Source organism: Neoarius graeffei, chromosome 12, assembly GCF_027579695.1.
Source record: "Neoarius graeffei isolate fNeoGra1 chromosome 12, fNeoGra1.pri, whole genome shotgun sequence".
Classification (NCBI taxonomy): domain Eukaryota; kingdom Metazoa; phylum Chordata; class Actinopteri; order Siluriformes; family Ariidae; genus Neoarius; species Neoarius graeffei.
Window position 1 is genome coordinate 71,530,931 of NC_083580.1, and position 19,400 is coordinate 71,550,330.

The window sequence follows — 19,400 nt, forward strand, 5'->3', positions numbered from 1 at the left end:
CCTTGTTAGTCATTACAGGAAGTGTTGTCGGGCTGTTACTCTCCACAGAAGTCTAAAATCAGGGGTCCAGTCATTTAGTAAAACTGTCCAGCATCTCTTGGTTAAACTCCAAAAATGTTATCCTTTCATGCTTTATTCACTCTTTGTGAAAAGTGCAAATATTACAGTAGAGTTGACCGTTATGGTCAGAAGAAAGCGGTAATAAAGCACGTCTTTATATCTGTAAACCATGGCACTTCTTTTTTTTTTTTAAATGTCTTAGGGACAGTAATAAGACTGGTTTGTCCATCGCCCACCTCTGGCTGTGTGATTGACTCCGACAAAGCCAGCAACTGGACTTTAATCAGCGAATACAACTCCACCACTGCTGCGCCACCTCTTTCTCCAGACAAATGGAGCAAATGCAACTTCTGGATCGGCCTGGCTTTAGCCGTACTCTCAGCGTTTCTCATAGGAGGAAGCGTGATCCTGAAAAAGAAGGCACTGCTGCGTTTGGCTGAAAACGGGCAAATCCGGGCAGGTCAGTGCAGTACACCAGTCTGTTATGAGTGCAAACTACCAGTACTACATCTGTTCACCTCCTGAACTTTGGATCAGTACTTTCCAAGCAAACCAGTTTTCCTGCTGAACAGACGATACAGTTGATGCATAGTATACTGTATAAATAAACGACCTAAACATCACCTCACTGAGAGTTTCAAAAGGTCAGCAATAATAGATCAAGCATGTTATTTGTTTTTAAAGAAATTCATTTCGGAGCAGGCTTGGATCAAGTTGCTGTTTGTTGCAAACACTGAGTAAATAGAATTTATAAGTACTGTGCAAAAGTCTTCGACACCCACTTTTTTGTTTTGTCTCATCTCATTATCTCTAGCCGCTTTATCCTTCTACAGGGTTGCAGGCAAGCTGGAGCCTATCCCAGCTGACTACGGGCGAAAGGCGGGGTACACCCTGGACAAGTCGCCAGGTCATCACAGGGCTGACACATAGACACACAACCATTCACATTCACACCTACGGTCAATTTAGAGTCACCAGTTAACCTAACCTGCATGTCTTTGGACTGTGGGGGAAACCGGAGCACCCGGAGGAAACCCACGCGGACACGGGGAGAACATGCAAACTCCGCACAGAAAGGGGCTCGAACCCAGACCTTCTTGTTGTGAGGCGACAGCACTAACCACTACACCACCGTGCTGCCCTAGTTTTTTTTTTTTTTTCATAAAAATCGTTATAGGTTACTATTTTATGACTTCTACATTATCGAGTCAGTACAAAAAACATTTTAGACTACATTCAGACTGCACCCTGAAACGACCCATATCTGATTTTTTTGCCCATATGCGACCTGTATCCGATTTGTTATTGACAATCTGAACGACACCGATCCGATTTTTTCACATGCGACCCAGGCCGCTTGGATATGTGGTCCTAATTCCGATGCATATCCGTTATTTTCACATGCGACTGCAGTCTGACCGGACAGGTCGCATTCATGCATCATCAACAAGAGACAAACATCACTATTCTGCATTGGCTAATCCCGCCTCTTTGGTGGAAAACAACAACATTTGTACGGTTTTCAGAACTTAAATAGACTTTAATAGAGTTGATCGAGCTAATCAGGGCTTAATTTGAGGGGGAGCAAGCCGGAGCGTGCTCCAGAACCTCGGATGTTGGCTCCGGCAGCTATTTACACTGGATCCGGTGATCCGCCACCTCTCTTGACTATGTAACAAAATAAAATAAAAAATAATAATAATTAAATAATTGGGGGCGGCACGGTGGTGTAGTGGTTAGCGCTGTCGCCTCACAGCAAGAAGGTCCGGGTTCGAGCCCCGTGGCCGGCGAGGGCCTTTCTGTGCGGAGTTTGCATGTTCTCCCCGTGTCCGCGTGGGTTTCCTCCGGGTGCTCCGGTTTCCCCCACAGTCCAAAGACATGCAGGTTAGGTTAACTGGTGACTCTAAATTGACCGTAGGTGTGAATGTGAGTGTGAATGGTTGTCTGTGTCTATGTGTCAGCCCTGTGATGACCTGGCGACTTGTCCAGGGTGTACCCCGCCTTTTGCCCGTAGTCAGCTGGGATAGGCTCCAGCTTGCCTGCGACCCTGTAGAAGGATAAAGCGGCTAGAGATAATGAGATGAGATGAGATAATTAAATAAATAAATGCAAGTTTATTTAGTGTTAATGTCTGATTTTGATATCTGTCTTGTTGGTGATTTCTCTCATGAAACGACATCCACAAAATATGTTTGTATATTACGGCAAAGGAGGGTGCACACTAATGACCCACGACATGTCATCAGGGCATTCAGGGAATTCAGGGAAAGTAATGGAGAATTCATCCCAGATGAACTGAAGGGCCTCTTGGCCGCGATCAATACTGTCCCTATCTCAAGTGCAGAGTGTGAGCGGGGTTTTTCGCAGATGAACTTAATTTACAGTGTTATTACAACACATGCCCAGAAGCGCCCCCCCGCCCCCCTTTTTTTTTTTTTTTCGCACCGGGGCCAGTCATCCTCTGTGCTCCGGGACCTCCCACTTTACAAATTAAGCACTGAAGCTAATGGTGGATTTGGTAGGGACCTGGATGTTAAATCATCCTGTATTACAAGATTATAAGATTGTTCTGGAAATTTCCAGTAATTTGACACCTTCGGTCTCATTAGTCTGCTGCCCACATTAATCAGATTATTTGTGAGTTCCGCCGCCGCCACAAAAACCACATCGCCAGGTCTCGCCTCATCTCCATGCTTTACTTGCAAACTTGAAGAGTGCGCTTTTTTTTTTTTGTTTACGTATTACGTAGATGTGCTTATATTACGTGTCAATTTGCGCATGCGGGACACTTTTGGGTCGTTTTCCGTTCATATTGGAGATCGCATACAAGTCTCATATAATTGGTAATGTGAACGGCCTAACAAAAAAATCGGATTTCACAACAAATCAGATATGGGTCGTTTCAGGTTGCAGTCTGAACGTAGTGTTAGAGTTCCAAACGTGTTTTTTTTTTTTTTCTCCCCCAGCACAAAAATGTCTCACACACACACACACACACACAAGTTTGTATCTGAGCAGCATATTCCATAAAAAAAGCCCTTTTTCAGATTAAAAAAGAAAACATAATGAAGGCTGCTGGGTTTTGGTGCAAAATTAAGAAGCGATTGTGACAATCAGTGTCCGGAAGAACTGTGGCTGGTTCTGGAAGATGCTCAGTAAAACCTACAGCTCACTTCCTTAAAACTGCACTCATTGGACCTGAGACTACTATTTATTTATTTATTTATTTTTTTAAATTTATTTTTTTGGTCTTAAAGAGAAAGCGAGGGAATGATTTTCTAACTATCACATAAATAACATGTTTTGCAGTTGTCCCACAATTTAAATGTACATTGAAAAATTAAAATGTTTACTCGTCAATTTGCTGTGGTATAAGAGGAATAAAACCCGCTCTCTGGAATGTGACCTTTACATCTCCTTTGGTTGGGATGATTGCTCTAATAACTGCTTTACATTGGGCTGCATCACAACACTTTGCTGTTGATTTATTATTCCTTACCTAACATTTTAGTTTGACAGTGGCGTGCGTATTGTCAGAATTAATGGTGATGTGCACAAAGTAGCTTAGTTAATACATTATCGGATACTGAGCAGTCAGCATGTACCGTACATTTTAGATTAATGTGAGAATAAATGATGCAGTGATGAAATCTGAAGGCTGATATCTCTCTAAACGTAAAAGCTTGTCTGTCTATCTTTTCTAGGTGAAGGAGGACATGGATACCTGAAGGACTGGCTGTGGTGGGGTGGACTGTTGACCAGTAAGTTTATTGTATGATTATACTATAACAAACCATTTTAACAACAAGTGATCGAATTAGGGCTGTGCGATATATCGAATGTACTCGATATATTGCGAAAATTCTGTGTGCGATACATAAAATTATTATATCGTAACTATCGAGTATTTTATGGTCATCTTCCGACTTGCGTTTGTTTCGTGTTTGTTTAAAACCTTTTCCGGTGGTTTTCTCCCTGTCCCTCAGGCAGTAACGTGAGAGGCTGCCTAAGGGTAAAGAAAACAATAACGTCACGCACTCGCCAACCAATCCCGGGCGACATCTCGGTGCTGAAAGGAACTTCCGGGAAGATTTTCTAGTTTCGGTTGTGTTGCCAGATTGGGCGGTTTTAAGTGCATTTTGGCGGGTTTTGAACATATTTTGAGCTGGAAAACATTAGCAGTATCTGGCAACACTGCCGGCGGGAAGATTTCCTGGTTCCGGTTTACAGCGCTGACTCGGTTCGTGCAATCGCTGGTGTTGCATAGGCTACTGTGTAAGCTCTGGCAATTTCAGCGACAAATTACTTCCTAAAAGAACTAGTAAGGGGTCAGTCAACTGGCATTTTTTGGATATCGCGAGGAGGACGTGGAACAGCAAATGCCAGTTTGTAAAGTGTGCAAAAAACAAAACCTGTCATCACGAAAGGCAGCAGCACGACAAATATGTTCCATCACCTGAAACTCACCCGGTACAGTATGAAGAGTCTCTTAAACTCCGAACTACTTGCCCACGAGCTAAACCCCCCCCACACACACAAGCTAAACAAACGACCATAGTGGCCTAGTTCTCCAAAACCACCCCATATGAGAAAATGAGTCAGAGATGGAGAGCTATAACGGATGCGATCACTAACTTCATTGCCAAAGACATGATCCCAATTAGTATAGTGGAAAAAACAGGCTTCCAAAAATTACTAAACACACTCGATCCCAGACATGAGTTGCCTGGTCGCAGACATTTTACAGAGAAGGCAATACCAGAATTATACACATCTGAGAGGCAGAGCCAGAAAACATTCAGTTCAAAAGTGTGCAAAGAGAGAAATTTATGTTTTGCAGATCTCTCTCTTCTCTCCCTCAATCTCTCTCTCTCTGTTGTGAATGTTCCAGTGGTTCTCAGTAGTCAGGTTAATAGTTTAGAGATCTCATCTCATCATCTCTAGCCGCTTTATCCTGTTCTACAGGGTCGCAGGCAAGCTGGAGCCTATCCCAGCTGACTATGGGTGAGAGGCGGGGTACACCCTGGACAAGTCGCCAGGTCATCACAGGGCTGACACACAGACACAGACAACCATTCACACTCACATTCACACCTACGGTCAATTTAGAGTCACCGGTAAGGTATTAGGCAGAGACCCGTCCACCCGTAAATTTGACGGGCGATTGCCGATTTCAACGGGCAAGTATACACACAGACGGATACTGAAACGGACGATAATGCCGAAAATTTTCGCACATGAATACTCCCACATGTCATCCGATAAATCCAGTTATGTTCCGCCCACACACGGACTGGCCATCGGGAGTAGCGGGAGTTTTCCCGGTGGGCTGGTGGTTCAGCGTGGGCCGGCGGAGAAAAAAAAAAAAAAACAGTTGCGCGCTGGCCTTTAATATGATAAGCAATGTTAACAGTTTCTTTAACAAACTGTTAACATTGCTTATTACAGTTGCGCGCTGGCCTTTAATATGATAAGCAATGTTAACAGTTTGTTAAAGAAACTGTTAACATTGCTTATCATATTAAAGGCCAGCGCGCAACTGTTTTTTTTTTTTTTTTTTTCTCCGCTGGCCCACACTGAACCACCGGCCCACTGGGAAAACTCCCGCTACTCCCGATGGCCAGTCCGTGTGTGGTTCCGCCATCATTTACAAATCGTAAGAAACACAGTTTAATACGAAAAATACTGAAAACTTGAAATGAAAAATCAGAATATTTCATCGTTTCCGCCATTTTGGCCCGCACTGAATCTTGTAACATGCGGACTGAATAAATCGCGAATTCTGATTGGTCGAAAATTGCCAAACACCCTGCGTTGTAGTTTCCTCTTTCTTGGCGGGAGAACCGCATTTTTTTTGCTGACTCACTCTTCTGGATCAAGATGAATCCCAACAAACGCCCCAAATTGAATGTGACAAAAACTGATTCGTTTTTCCACAAAAAGACAGAAAAGGTATGTGTGATACATTGATTAACAAGGGGGTTTCATTGGGGTATGGTAAAATAGAATACTGTTGGTTTTTTTTTTTTTATTAAATACTGTAACTAGATCAAAAGATTATATACAATTCATTGTTGTTTATTTTCTTTTCACTTTTGTTACCAAATCAGACACCATACATACATCTGATACATTCAGGAGTGAAACTGAAAAAAATACAAAGTAAAAATATGCAATATTTCCGATCAAAAATTACACGCCATTTCACCCTGAAAATGTCCTAGAATGCAGGAAATGAAGTCTAAATTTCAAAAATTTTCTGGGGGGGCATGCCCCCAGACCCCCCTAGAGGGACTTCGCGCCTGCGGCGCTCGTCTTCGCACCTGCGGCGCTTATCAGGATTATATAAAATATTATTTTTGACTGGTAAATTTCTTTTTCTGCCTAATACCCTAGTCACCGGTTAACCTAACCTGCATGTCTTTGGACTGTGGGGGAAACCGGAGCACCCGGAGGAAACCCACGCGGACACGGGGACAACATGCAAACTCCGCACAGAAAGGCCCTCGCCGGCCATGGGGCTCGAACCCGGACCTTCTTGCTGTGAGGCGACAGCGCTAACCACTACACCACCGTGCCGCCAGCTTAGAGATCTATTTTTTTTTTTTTTAAATAATTTAATGAAAGAGCACTTTTCTTATTTAGGCTAAATGTCTTTCTCAGTGTTGAGCTTGCACTTTATTGGTTTGAGCTCTGAGCAGCTCTGTATTGTGTTGCCCCTTTGTTGCAATTTTCAAGATTGTTTTTGCAGTTTGTGCCACATCTTTTGTTGAATAAAAATAGTCTTATTTCAACTCAGTTGTGATTAATCACCAACATGAAAATTTAAAATGTGTTGTTGAAAACCACCTGTAAAGTTAACCAAGAATGTTATTTAATCTGCAGGGATTGTAGTGAAAACAGTAAAGAGTAAAAGAGAGATTTCATGGGGTCCTTTAGAGGAGATTTCAATATATCGAGAGATATATATCGTGAAATGGAGAAAATGTATCGGGATATTCATTTTTTTTCCCATATCGCACAGCCCTAGATCGAATTAACATTTTTTTCCATGAAATCGAGTTGTACATGAGGTGATGTGCACCTCGTGAGCTATAAGTCATGTACGATGAGATTGAGTGGAATAACCGTTTTATTCTGTTCACGTTCACTGGATTTTGAGAAACGGAGCATTTTTATTTTTTGCAAATTCGATAAATAAAAACTTCATACAAAGCATCTGACAAAATAATTTCCGCTTAGAATGTAAACAAACCAGCGAAGTGACAAATGCGAGAAGAATAATTTTTGAAAAATAAAGATGTTCTGGGTGGCACGGTGGTGTAGTGGTTAGCGCTGTCGCCTCACAGCAAGAAGGTCCTGGGTTCGAACCCCGTGGCCGGCGAGGGCCTTTCTGTGCGGAGTTTGCATGTTCTCCACGTGGGTTTCCTCCGGGTGCTCCGGTTTCCCCCACAGTCCAAAGACATGCAGGTTAGGTTAACTGGTGACTCTAAATTGACCGTAGGTGTGAATGTGAGTGTGAATGGTTGTCTGTGTCTATGTGTCAGCCCTGTGATGACGTGGCGACTTGTCCAGGGTGTACCCCGCCTTTCGCCCGTAGTCAGCTGGGATAGGCTCCAGCTTGCCTGCGACCCTGTAGAAGGATAAAGCGGCTAGAGATAATGAGATGAGATAAAGATGTTCTTACCATCAAATACTTTTTCATTCCTTTTTTTAAATTATTTTTTTATTTTTGGGGGGGATTGTTTTCGAGTGGAGGGTCCTCGGTTTGTTCAGCAACACGCGCTGCCATTTTGTTTTTCTCTACTCACGGTATATGAGCTGATATCCTAGTACTAGAGTAGCCAGTCAGAGCACACAATTGCTCATATTCAGTGACTGTGGATAGAATAATAAATATTTGTGTGCGTTTCCAGTGGGAGGAGGTGAAGCGGCAAACTTTGCAGCCTACATGTTTGCCCCAGCCACTGTGGTCACCCCTCTTGGGGCACTGAGCGTTCTTTTCAGGTAATATACCATACAGTCAAGCTTCTGAAGAGACTATGTACCGTACATATCTGTCCTCCTTTGCCCCATTTAATCCTCCAAGCTTAGTATAAATAACAGCGATGGTGTGGCTGTGTAACATATGCAAAACTGTTCAGTATTCAGTACAGCAATTAACTTCCTCTTATTGTGTGTTCATAATCAGCATGAGAAACTAGAACTGAAAAAGGCATCATGTTAATGATCAATACATTGGAAGGATTTTCAGGAACAATATTATTCATTGCATTGTTTTCACGATCTGTACTTCTCTCTCTAGCGCTGTATTGTCCTCTCACCTGTTTGGGGAAACGATGAACCTGCTCGGGAAGCTCGGCTGCATGCTCAGCCTTTTGGGAAGCACTATAATGGTCATTCACGCACCAGAAGAGGAAGCTGTGACGACTCTGCGTGAGATGGCAGATAAGCTCTTGGACCCAGGTAAGCGTTTTTATAATTAATTTCCATAAAGCCACTTCCTTTTCATTGTACAAAAGCTACAATAAACGTTGTTACTGATCCTCTTGGTAGTATGATATATTTAACAACTATTCCCCAAACGCAAAGTGAATCTCAGTGAATCATAACCAAGACTAAGTTGGTTATTCACTGAGTTTTTAGTAAACCGGTTTCATGTTCCAGGCTTTCGTCTAAACGGGGGAACAGGGGCGCTGCGCCCTCTTACTCTCGGCGTGCGCCCCCTTACCGACTCTGTGAAAACATCCCAGCAACACTACGTGACAATGTGTCTGATCATCAAATACGTTATAATTGCTCCAAAAATATTCCAATCATAGTAGATACACCGCCAGACGGTGCAAAAACAATCCGAATTGGCGTTTTCCAGACTGAGGCGCCATGTTTAGTTGTTTACTTGTCGCGGCTGCTCTCGCGAGATTTGACATGGGTTACATACAAGGTCAGCTGACTTGTAGAGCGAGATTTCTCGAGACTGAATGACCTTTCATCCACCGGCGTGGGAGCTTTTGACAGAAGTGGTTCGCAAGTTGTTTTTGTTGACACTTGGGCATTTAAAGATGTCATCCCGTGGCACGAAACGGAAGAAAGCCAAAGACTGTCCGGGGCAGAAGATGATTACTGCTTTCTTTTTCAATGTTGACAGACAATTTGTTACAATTTCCCTCTCAGATAGCCTCAGAATGTCCCATTGGAGCATTTTTCAAAGGCTTTGCACGGCGGGGGACGGACAACCGGCATCATCCCCCCCCCGCTTCGGTCCCTCGCCATGGTGAGCGCCCTCATACTAAATTTTTCTAGAAAAAACCCTGATGTTCTTTTCCCAAGACGGGGAAATGTGTCCAAGTTGTGGTCCGTAGTAATATTTAACTGATGCAAAGGATTAATTTTAGGTTCAAAACATGTTTGGACTGTTCTTTTAATTTAACTGACTACTTTTTTTTCAGTTATACATGGTGTATTTAACAATGATTCGCTGAAGGCAAAGTGAATAGTGATTATTCTATCCACATTCACTGGATATGAGCAATCGCATGCTCTGATTGGCTACTCTACTACTAGGATATCAGCTCATATACCATAAGTAGAGAAAAACAAAATGGCGGAGCGCGTTGCTGAACAAACCGAGGACGAAATAAAAACTCTACTCCATACATGTCAACCTTTGGTCAATCAAACCTGTATAACCAACCTCCAAAATCCGTATTTCCCTTATAAAATCCTTATAAGATGCAAATTAAAATAATTTACCTAAAATTTGAATGATAATTAACAATGATATATCCCAGTTACTTTTTATTCAATATTAATAACAATAAACCTTCAGAATGAATACAAAGCTCCAATGTTTGACAAAAACACAAAGTGTTATCAGCGTAGTTACGAAGGAAATACTTCGTTGTTTGGAGACAGGTTTCACCGAGCGGCTATTATGCGCGAGACTTCATATTAGCCACAAAGTCAGAAAAATCTGTTCGTAAAATTACGTTATAATGACCAAATACAATGAAAAGTATTTTTCCAGTCTCACCTGTGAAAGGTAATCTCATGTGATCTCGTTTGGACGGTAAACCTGTTGGTACAGTTAAACGCAGCACATGAATGAGGCATCTTTATTCTCGGCTACTGTCTAGACGCTATACCAGAGACGGTTGAAGAATCTCCACTTTGCCACATCCAATATGGCGGCGAGGATGACGTATGATTCTACGCAGAAGGCGGCGTCTATGTTTATATGTCTATGACTTCCCGGTTGGCGGGATTCTCGCAATGCGGTGTGCGCATGATCAAAAGTGGAACGAAGTCTCGCTACCACAAGATAACGCGCGATTTCATAAGACTCTTTACTGGCTGGCTGTGGTGTACAGTACGTTTGTAAATGTTATGCGCTCTTTTATCATCGTGGGAATTGATTATAGCTCTAAATAAATATTGAAGTTTTTTTTAAAGAATCCGTATAACTTTATTTATACGCCCGTATACTACGTTTATTGAATCAAATCCGTATAAAATACGGACATTCCGTATAGGTTGACATGTATGCTACTCGAAAACAAAACCCCAAAAATGTTCTCAAGTATTTAACAGAAATGGTGAAAAGAATAGTGTCTCCCTTCCCAAATATCTCCTATTCCACACTCCAGCCCAGTCAGTGGTGGTAATACATTTTTTAAGTTGGTTTGCTAACCACCAAAAAAACCTAAAGAAGAAGGAAAAACCCCAAAAGTACAAAACTGCAACAAAATATGGAATAAAAGTATTTGATAAGAACTTTTTTTTTTTTTTTTAATTCAAGAATTTTGAGCACCTTCACAAATTTCTCTTGTCATTTTGCCAGATGTTTTGTAAAGTTTTTATTTATCGAATTTGCAAAAAATAAAAATGCTCCATTTTCTCAAAATCCTACGGAGCCCTTAAAAGGACATGTGCGAGTAAAAAAAAAAAAAAAAAACCTAAGGGTATCTCGAGCGCACCAGAAACTTTCTCAAGCGCACCAGAAACTTTCTCGAGCGCACCTGAAACTTTTTTCTAGTCGGACTGCAGGCTGCGCAGGTAGAACATGGCAATTCATGACTTAGTGCGTCTTTATTTCACTTTAGGACTGTATTACACAGACATCGTGGCATTACTTGCAAGTCGACATGGCTCTATTTTGTCAGAAAGACGTTTAAAAAGAATTCTGAAATCTAATCGTATGTTTAGGCGCATGTGCGCACGAGAAAGTTTCAGGTGCGCACGAGAAACCCTTAGGTTTTTTTTTTTTACTCGCACATTTCCTTTAAAGGGCTCCGTAAAATCCAGTGACTGTGGATAGAATAAGTTATTCCACTCAATCTCGTTGTACATGGCTTATAGTGAACTTGGTGCTACGTGCCTCGTCGGCAATCAGCTCATGTACGACTCTATATTTTGTGGAATAACTATGAATGTGAGTGTGAATGGTTGTCTGTGTCTATGTGTCAGCCCTGTGATGACCTGGCGACTTGTCCAGGGTGTACCCCGCCTTTCGCCCGTAGTCAGCTGGGATAGGCTCCAGCTTGCCTGCGACCCTGTAGAAGGATAAAGCGGCTAGAGATAATGGATGAATGAACTATTCTATATACAGGACACTTTTTTTTTTTTTCGATGGAATAAAAAAAACGTGTTCTATTCCCTTCTAGCAGGTTTCATTCATTTGGTTTGCTAGCATGCAATGTTAGCATATCGCTTATCCTCAGGGCCGTTGACAGCTTTGGCTGGGCCCGGGACAAAATAATCTGAGTGGGCCCCCCCCCCCCCCCCAAATAATCTGAGTGCCCCCCCCAACACACACACACACACACACATATATGCGCGCACGCACATCGCCACACAGCAACCACCCACACCCAACCACTCTTTTCACAGTCTCCATTCACTCCAACCCTTAAATAACAGGTATTCCAAGCCTATTATAACAGTCAACCATTTTATTTCAACATATTTACAGTTTGAACATTTCCTTAGTCTGCAACTATTCAGGTGCGAAATGCAATGTGCCGGACTTTTGCTGTGGCAAAGTCGTCAATAAGGTCATTGAAGTCCAGCTTCTTTGCAAGTTCGCGCTCTATAGAGAGCATAGCCAGCCCATTGAGCCTCTCCTGTGACATGTTTGAGCGCAGGTAGTTGATAAACCAAAATGATTGTTTACGGGATGGAACTGGGCCTCAATGAGAACGGAGTTATGGCTTTCCCAAAATCTGAACATAGAAGCATCACCACTAGTGATGTGTACAGTGAGTTTTTCAGTGTATTTTTTTTTTTTGTCTTGTTTTTCATAAACATCCTTTCCGTACTCGATTTAGAATGTTACAAAAAAAATTGACACCCTCCCAACCACGTAACATTAGCCTATCTGACCTGGGGGCTGACACGTTTATTACGGATAAACCAAAAGGATTACAACGTTCCCTGGATATAGAACTGGACCGAGAAGATTTCAAAATCTTAACGTGTAAGCAACAACAATAAAACAGAGGTTGTTTTATTCATTTAGGGCTTATTAGGCTACTTTCATATTGCGCTTTTCATACAGGCCTATTATTTTTCACTTGAGCAAGGGAATTGTTTGAAGAGTATCCAGTCTAAGCGAAAGTTTAATGTTTTGCAACAGACTAACCTCAAAACACCCCATTTATAGCCCATTCGTTACATTAAACTCTATCTAGCTGGCAATTTCACATGCCGTCGTATCTACACGGGATGATTTCCAACAAAATAAGGTTTAATTAACAAGAGGCAGCGTTCCACGGGCTTTCAGCTAACCGGAGTCCAGCTCAGCGCGCGTGCCTAAAACATTTGGATATGATTGCGGGCCAATGTGCTATTCTTTGCTTCATTGAGATATATGCAACACAGTGTTATTAAACCGATATGTTTATGAAATAATTCAATGCCCTGTGCATTTCAGTGTTCACTCAGTGTACCCTGCTATCCCCTACTTTATAATTGTGAATGGCGCGTCGCGCGTGCTGGGGTTACATTACGGGGCTGGAAAAAAGTTATCTGTGTCTTACCTGGCTCAGCTGCCCCACTGCATCATCTGAATCTTTTCTAAAATATCTATGCAGTGAGCCCCTGAGGCTCTTGGCTTCATCTCTTTTTCTCTTTTCTTTTCTTTGCTCCTGACTTGTGCATGTTGGCAAACGGGCTCGCACGCTTATTGTCGAAGCGTTATGATGGAATAGTGCTGTGTTATTTGGCGCCTTAATCAAAGATCAAACCATTTCTGCATTAGGGGCGGTAGGTGGGTTCTTGAATCTATTTTCGAAGACAATAAAGGCAAAAGAACCAGAAATCATTCATTGAATACAAATATAGCACATTTTTCTCCCCCAAATCAACACATTTTGAAATGAAACAGAATGATTAATGGCATCTTCATGAGGGACCAGTTCTGGGGCCCCCCTCATGCCTGGGCCCAGGACAAAATACCCGGTTGTCCCCCCCTGTCGACGGCCCTGCTTATACTACGTGTATTACGTCACTCTACCCAATGGATAATGAGCGCTGAATATGGTTTACGATATTGCATGGTTGTCAAGACATGACATCACACATCAGAGACATAAAACTTCTGCGCTAGTGAGCTACTGTGACAATTTGTAAACAAACATGGCTGCCAGGTTTGCTTTGTTAAATACGGAAGATTTTGAGAGAATTTTGAAAGAGAAAGACGTGTTGAACGCCTGAAAGGAATGTGTATGTATTATAATAATATTGGCTGGCTTTCTTGCATGGTCTATCAGATATATTCCATTCAGCTAGCATGATACTGAGGGAGTCGAAGACGAGTAGCTGAATGGAATATATCTGATAGACCATGTAAGAAAGCCAGCCAATATTATTTAAATAATAACCAAGACAAAGATCTGTAACAATTACACTGAAGGGCTAATTTAAAAAATCAAGCTATTTTTCGAAACCTTCAGCTAAAAAGTAAATCTAGACGCGTCATGACGAAGTACAGATATTATCTCATCCTGGTTTCTCTAAAGTATTCTTTTTAAATGGCGGAGTAAGAATCCCATTAAAGACTTTCCTATACCAATCAAACATGGTATTTTCAACCTGTTTGGTTTTATTAATCTCTTGACATCTTGACAATTGTAGATGGCTATAGATTAAGGGAAACTTTTTTTGAAAAAGGAAAGAAAACCTACAGTTAGGTCCATATATATTTGGACACTGACACAAATTTTTCTTTTTTTTTACCTGTTTACTGAAACATATTCAAGTGATAGTTATATAATGGACATGGACATAAAGTCCAGACTTTCAGCTTTCATTTGAGGGTATCCACATTAAAATTGGATGAAGGGTTTAGGAGTTTCAGCTCCTTAACATGTGCCACCCTGTTTTTAAAGGGACCAAAAGTAATTGGACAATGGACTCAAAGGCTATTTCATGGGCAGGTGTTGGCAATTCCTTCGTTATGTCATTCTCAATTAAGCAGATAAAAGGCCTGGAGTTGATTTGAGGTGTGGTGCTTGCATTTGGAAGATTTTGCTGTGAAGAAAACATGCGGTCAAAAGAGCTCTCCATGCAGGTGAAACAAGCCATCCTTAAGCTGCGAAAACAGAAAAAACCCATCCGAGAAATTGCTACAATATTAGGAGTGGCAAAATCTACAGTTTGGTACATCCTGAGAAAGAAAGCAAGCACTGGTGAACTCAGCAATGCAAAAAGACCTGGACACTCACAGAAGACAACAGTAGTGGATGATCGCAGAATAATTTCCATGGTGAAGAGAAACCCCTTCACAACAGCCAACCAAGTGAACAACACTCTCCAGGAGGTAGGCGTATCAATATCCAAATCTACCATAAAGAGAAGACTGCATGAAAGTAAATACAGAGGGTTCACTGCACGGTGCAAGCCACTCATAAGCCTCAAGAATAAAAAGGCTAGATTGGACTTTGCTAAAAAACATCTAAAAAAGCCAGCACAGTTCTGGAAGAACATTCTTTGGACAGATGAAACCAAGATCAACCTCTACCAGAATGATGGAAAGAAAAAAGTATGGCAAAGGCGTGGTACAGCTCATGATCCAAAGCATACCACATCTGTAAAACACGGCAGAGGCAGTGTGATGGCTTGGGCATGCATGGCTGCCAGTGGCACTGTGTTTATTGATGATGTGACACAGGACAGAAGCAGCCGGATGAATTCTGAGGTATTCAGAGACACTGTGTGCTCAAATGCAGCCAAACTGATTGGTCGGCGTTTCATAATACAGATGGACAATGACCCAAAACATAAAGCCAAAGCAACCCAGGAGTTTATTAAAGCAAAGAAGTGGAATATTCTTGAATGGCCAAGTCAGTCACCTGATCTCAACCCAATTGAGCAGCATTTCACTTGTTAAAGACTAAACTTCAGACAGAAAGGCTCACAAACAAACAGCAACTGAAAACCGCTGCAGTAAAGGCCTGGCAGAGCATTAAAAAGGAGGAAACACAGCGTCTGGTGATGTCCATGAGTTCAAGACTTCAGGCAGTCATTGCCAACGAAGGGGTTTCAACCAAGTATTAGAAATGAACTTTTTTATTTACAATTACTTAATTTGTCCAATTACTTTTGAGTCCCTGAAATTAAGGGATTGTGTTTAAAAAAATGCTTTAATTCCTCACATTTTTATGCAATCATTTTGTTCAACCCGCTGAATTAAAGCTGAAAGTCTGAACTTCAACTGCATCTGAATTGTTTTGTTCAAAATTCATTGTGGTAATGTACAGAACCAAAATTAGAAAAATGTTGTCTCTGTCCAAATATTTATGGACCTAACTGTAATTACTATTTTCTGTCTCCTCAAGGTTTCCTTGTGTTTGCCAGCATCCTTCTCATAGCCTGTTTGGTTCTGATCATCTACGTCTCTCCTCGCATTGGTCAGACCAACATATTAATCTACATCAGCATTTGTTCACTGCTCGGCGCCTTCACCGTGTCTTCAGTGAAGGGCCTGGGCATCTTCCTCCGTACAGTCTTCACCGAGCTGTCCGTTCTCAGCCATCCTCTCACCTGGATACTCCTGCTGACTTTGGTGGCTTCCGTCATCGTCCAAATCAACTACCTGAACAAGTCTCTGGACACCTTTAACACGCTGCTTGTCTACCCTATCTACTATGTGTTCTTCACCACCGTGGTGCTCACCACCTCCATCATCCTGTTCAAAGAGTGGGGCCACATGTCTGCCGTGGATGTTGTAGGCACCATGGGTGGCTTCCTGGTCATTGTGCTTGGGGTGAGCATGCTTCATGTGTTCAAGGATCTGCATGTGACTTTGGATGAGCTGAGGAGTAATCTGTGCCAGCCTCAGGCCCTGGGTAGCCCAGAAAAGAGGGAGGACAAGCACATCCTCATTGAGAATGTCGAGAGCCTGCCGCCAATGAGGGAGGAAGGGCCCAGAGTTTTCATCATCAGCTGAGCATTTGAAATGGCGCTTTTTTTTTTTTTTTTTTAATTTATTAAACTGTAAAGTTAAGAAGTTTGGTGGGGGAGGGGGAAAATCACATTTATATCATGGTTCCATCATCAGCCAAAGCATGTTTGGTGTCTGCTAGTTATGTACTCGAGCTATGAGGCTAATGTACCGTAGCTAACAAGTACTGGAAGTCAACATTGACTGTCGTTCATTTTCAGTAACCACTTTTATACAGGTCAGGGTCACTGGGATCGGTTCCAGATCCAAGAATACTGAAACCTGAGGCAGGGATACACCTTGCAAAAAAAGATTTCTTGTTAAGAGGAGAATATCTTGAATATAGGTGAATTTATCTAATCTCTCTTATTGGAACTCAAATACAAGTTTATTTAGCTTACTTTTTAGATACTTTTACCCATTTCAAGCTCCCCCCCCCCCCCCAAATCGTGACCGCCTGTAGGCTAGGCTGTTGGCGTCCATCAGGAGCACGCTTAATCTTCTGCCGGCTTGCTAGGCCTGTCACAGCTTCACAACCATTTACGCTCATGGTCAATTTAGAGCCACCAATTAACCCTAACCTGCATGTCTTTGGACTGTGGCGAGAGAATATGCAAACTCCACACAGAAAGGTCCTTGCTGGCCACTGGTCTTGAACCCAGAACCTTCTTGCTGTGAGGCAGCAGTGCTAACCACTACACCACCGTGCCGCCCATTTCAAGCTCGAAATTCTTATTCTATTGGCAGATAATTTTGCTCCTTTCTAGAATTAAATGCTTAAACTTAGCAAAATGATCTGCCAATAGAACCTGACAATTTCAAGCGTGAAATGAGGAAAAGCATCCAGAAGCCTCATCTCATTATCTGTAGCCGCTTTATCCTGCTCTACAGGGTCGCAGGCAAGCTGGAGCCTATCCCAGCTGACTACGGGCGAAAGGCGGGGTACACCCTGGACAAGTCGCCAGGTCATCACAGGGCTGACAGACAACCATTCACACTCACATTCACATCTACGGTCAATTTAGTCACCAGTTAACCTAACCTGCATGTCTTTGGACTGTGGGGGAAACCGGAGCACCCGGAGGAAACCCACGCGGACACGGGGAGAACATGCAAACTCCACACAGAAAGGCCCTCGCCGGCCACGAACCTGGACCTTCTTGCTGTGAGGCGACAGCGCTAACCACTACACCACCGTGCCGCCCCGCATCCAGAAGTAAGCTAAATAATCTATGGAGATATTAGATAAATTCACCCATATTAAAGATATTTTCTCTTAAGATTGGAGTGGGTGTTTTTTTTTTTTGCGCACAGGACAGCCAGTCCATTTCAGGGCACACCCACACGTTCACTGACTCCTTCACACCTAGGGGTGATTTAGAGTAGCCAATCCACTTACCGACGTTTTTGAAGGTGGGAGGAAACCAGAGAACCTGGAAGAAATGCATATAGACAAGCTTCAAAGCCAGCTTCTGGATTTTAACAATTCCCCTTTCAGCTTTTAGAGACAGAGTCTTGGGGGTATACTGCTAACACAGGTAAACAAGCATTTCGTTCTCGTTTGTCCAAGATGGCCGCCCTGATAATACAGAGATTTCGTTCATGTTTACAGAGGACACGAGTTCACATGGTGCCCGAGACGACATCGTCTCGTCTTGGCATTATTTAATAACTCTGATTTGAAGACGATATTTGCTGGAAAAGTGTTTGTTTATTTTTGCTCCCCCCCATTACTTGTGAAGAACTCTGGATTCTTGGCTCCAGTACAAAAGCCTCTTGATACCAAACCTATTTTGGCTGATCTGGTATTTGAGTTAAAAAGGGTGAGGGGAGAAAAAACAACTGCACATTTGATTTGTTTTCCTAAAGCCGCCTTATATTTTCCTAATGTTGTAGCGATACCAGCGGCGTGTTCTCTGATCGAGGCGCTTCGTGACGCAGTTCCTGCTGAGGGTCAGCCTTAATGATGAGGCCGAACACTTAGGTTCTTCCGAGTGTATGTTTCACTTCAGATGCTGTAACTTTTGCACGTTTGGAAGTCTTTTAATGCTGGCGTTTATACAACGGTTTCTTCTCGCAGTTGACGGTTTTGATAGACGTTCACAAAAGCATTGTCAACAGCGTGCACTTCTTCTTCTGGCAGCTTGTACACAAAGCGCATTTCTTAAAGCAATTTGATGCAAATTGATCTCTCCTTTCAGCTGCTGCTGCCCTTCACTTGCATGTAAGAAAATCTTCCTGGAAGCAAAGTACATGCTTCAGGTCAAAAGCAATTCAAAGCCTGATCTGAAACTGAAGATGTTGAAGCATGAATAGATCAAGGTCGTATGTTACTATATTAGTCTTTTTTTTCTTTTCTTAAAACTGCTAAGTGATTTCATGTTTTTGTTTCTGCCCTTTTGTATAAAACATTTTGTGGTTTTGGCAGGTGAAGTGCAATGATCTCTGAATTTAATGTGAAATTTGTTTCAGGAACTGTGGGGGGAAAAATGTGAAGTAGCTGAAGACATAATGCATCAGATGTTGACCGTGGCTGACGCTGATGACTGTCAGTGGCTCATGCAAATATTTGTCTATTAAACAGTATGCAAACAATGACCAACATTTTCCTATTAAACACTTTCATTAACTGTCATGATGTTTTTCTCCAACAAAGCCACAGCAAAGAACACAAGGCAGGATGTTGCCGCAAAAAAAGTATAGAAGGAATACAAGTATTACGTATTTATTCAGGGTATCATAACCCCTTAGAATTAGATCTCGAACTAAGCACAGCTCACCATGCCCTGCTCCTACACTCACTACTGTAAGATGTGGGGTACCCCCCCGAAGGTCCTATGACTTTAACGAAGCAGTACAATGTTTATAATAGACATGCAGCCATTAAAATAAATTCAAA

The 19,400-nt window shown here is 42.3% G+C and overlaps 1 protein-coding gene across 3 annotated transcripts in view; it reads left to right on the forward strand.

The window, feature by feature from the left end:
- Window positions 1-19,136, forward strand: part of nipal4 (NIPA like domain containing 4) — a 32,989-nt gene extending 13,853 nt beyond the window's left edge. The window contains exons 2-7 of one of the 3 annotated variants that reach the window (XR_009655785.1): window positions 263-520; window positions 3,765-3,821; window positions 7,977-8,067; window positions 8,366-8,526; window positions 15,897-18,823; window positions 18,974-19,136. Coding sequence is in view for 2 of the 3 variants with exons in the window: in XM_060936359.1 (XP_060792342.1) it covers window positions 263-520; window positions 3,765-3,821; window positions 7,977-8,067; window positions 8,366-8,526; window positions 15,897-16,507 (1,178 nt within the window). In the remaining variant the exon portion in view is untranslated. Of the gene's footprint in view, window positions 1-262; window positions 521-3,764; window positions 3,822-7,976; window positions 8,068-8,365; window positions 8,527-15,896 lie in introns of all 3 variants that reach the window. The other 2 variants (XM_060936360.1, XM_060936359.1) reach the window with 2 other exon arrangements.
- The last annotated feature ends 264 nt before the right edge of the window (window positions 19,137-19,400 follow it).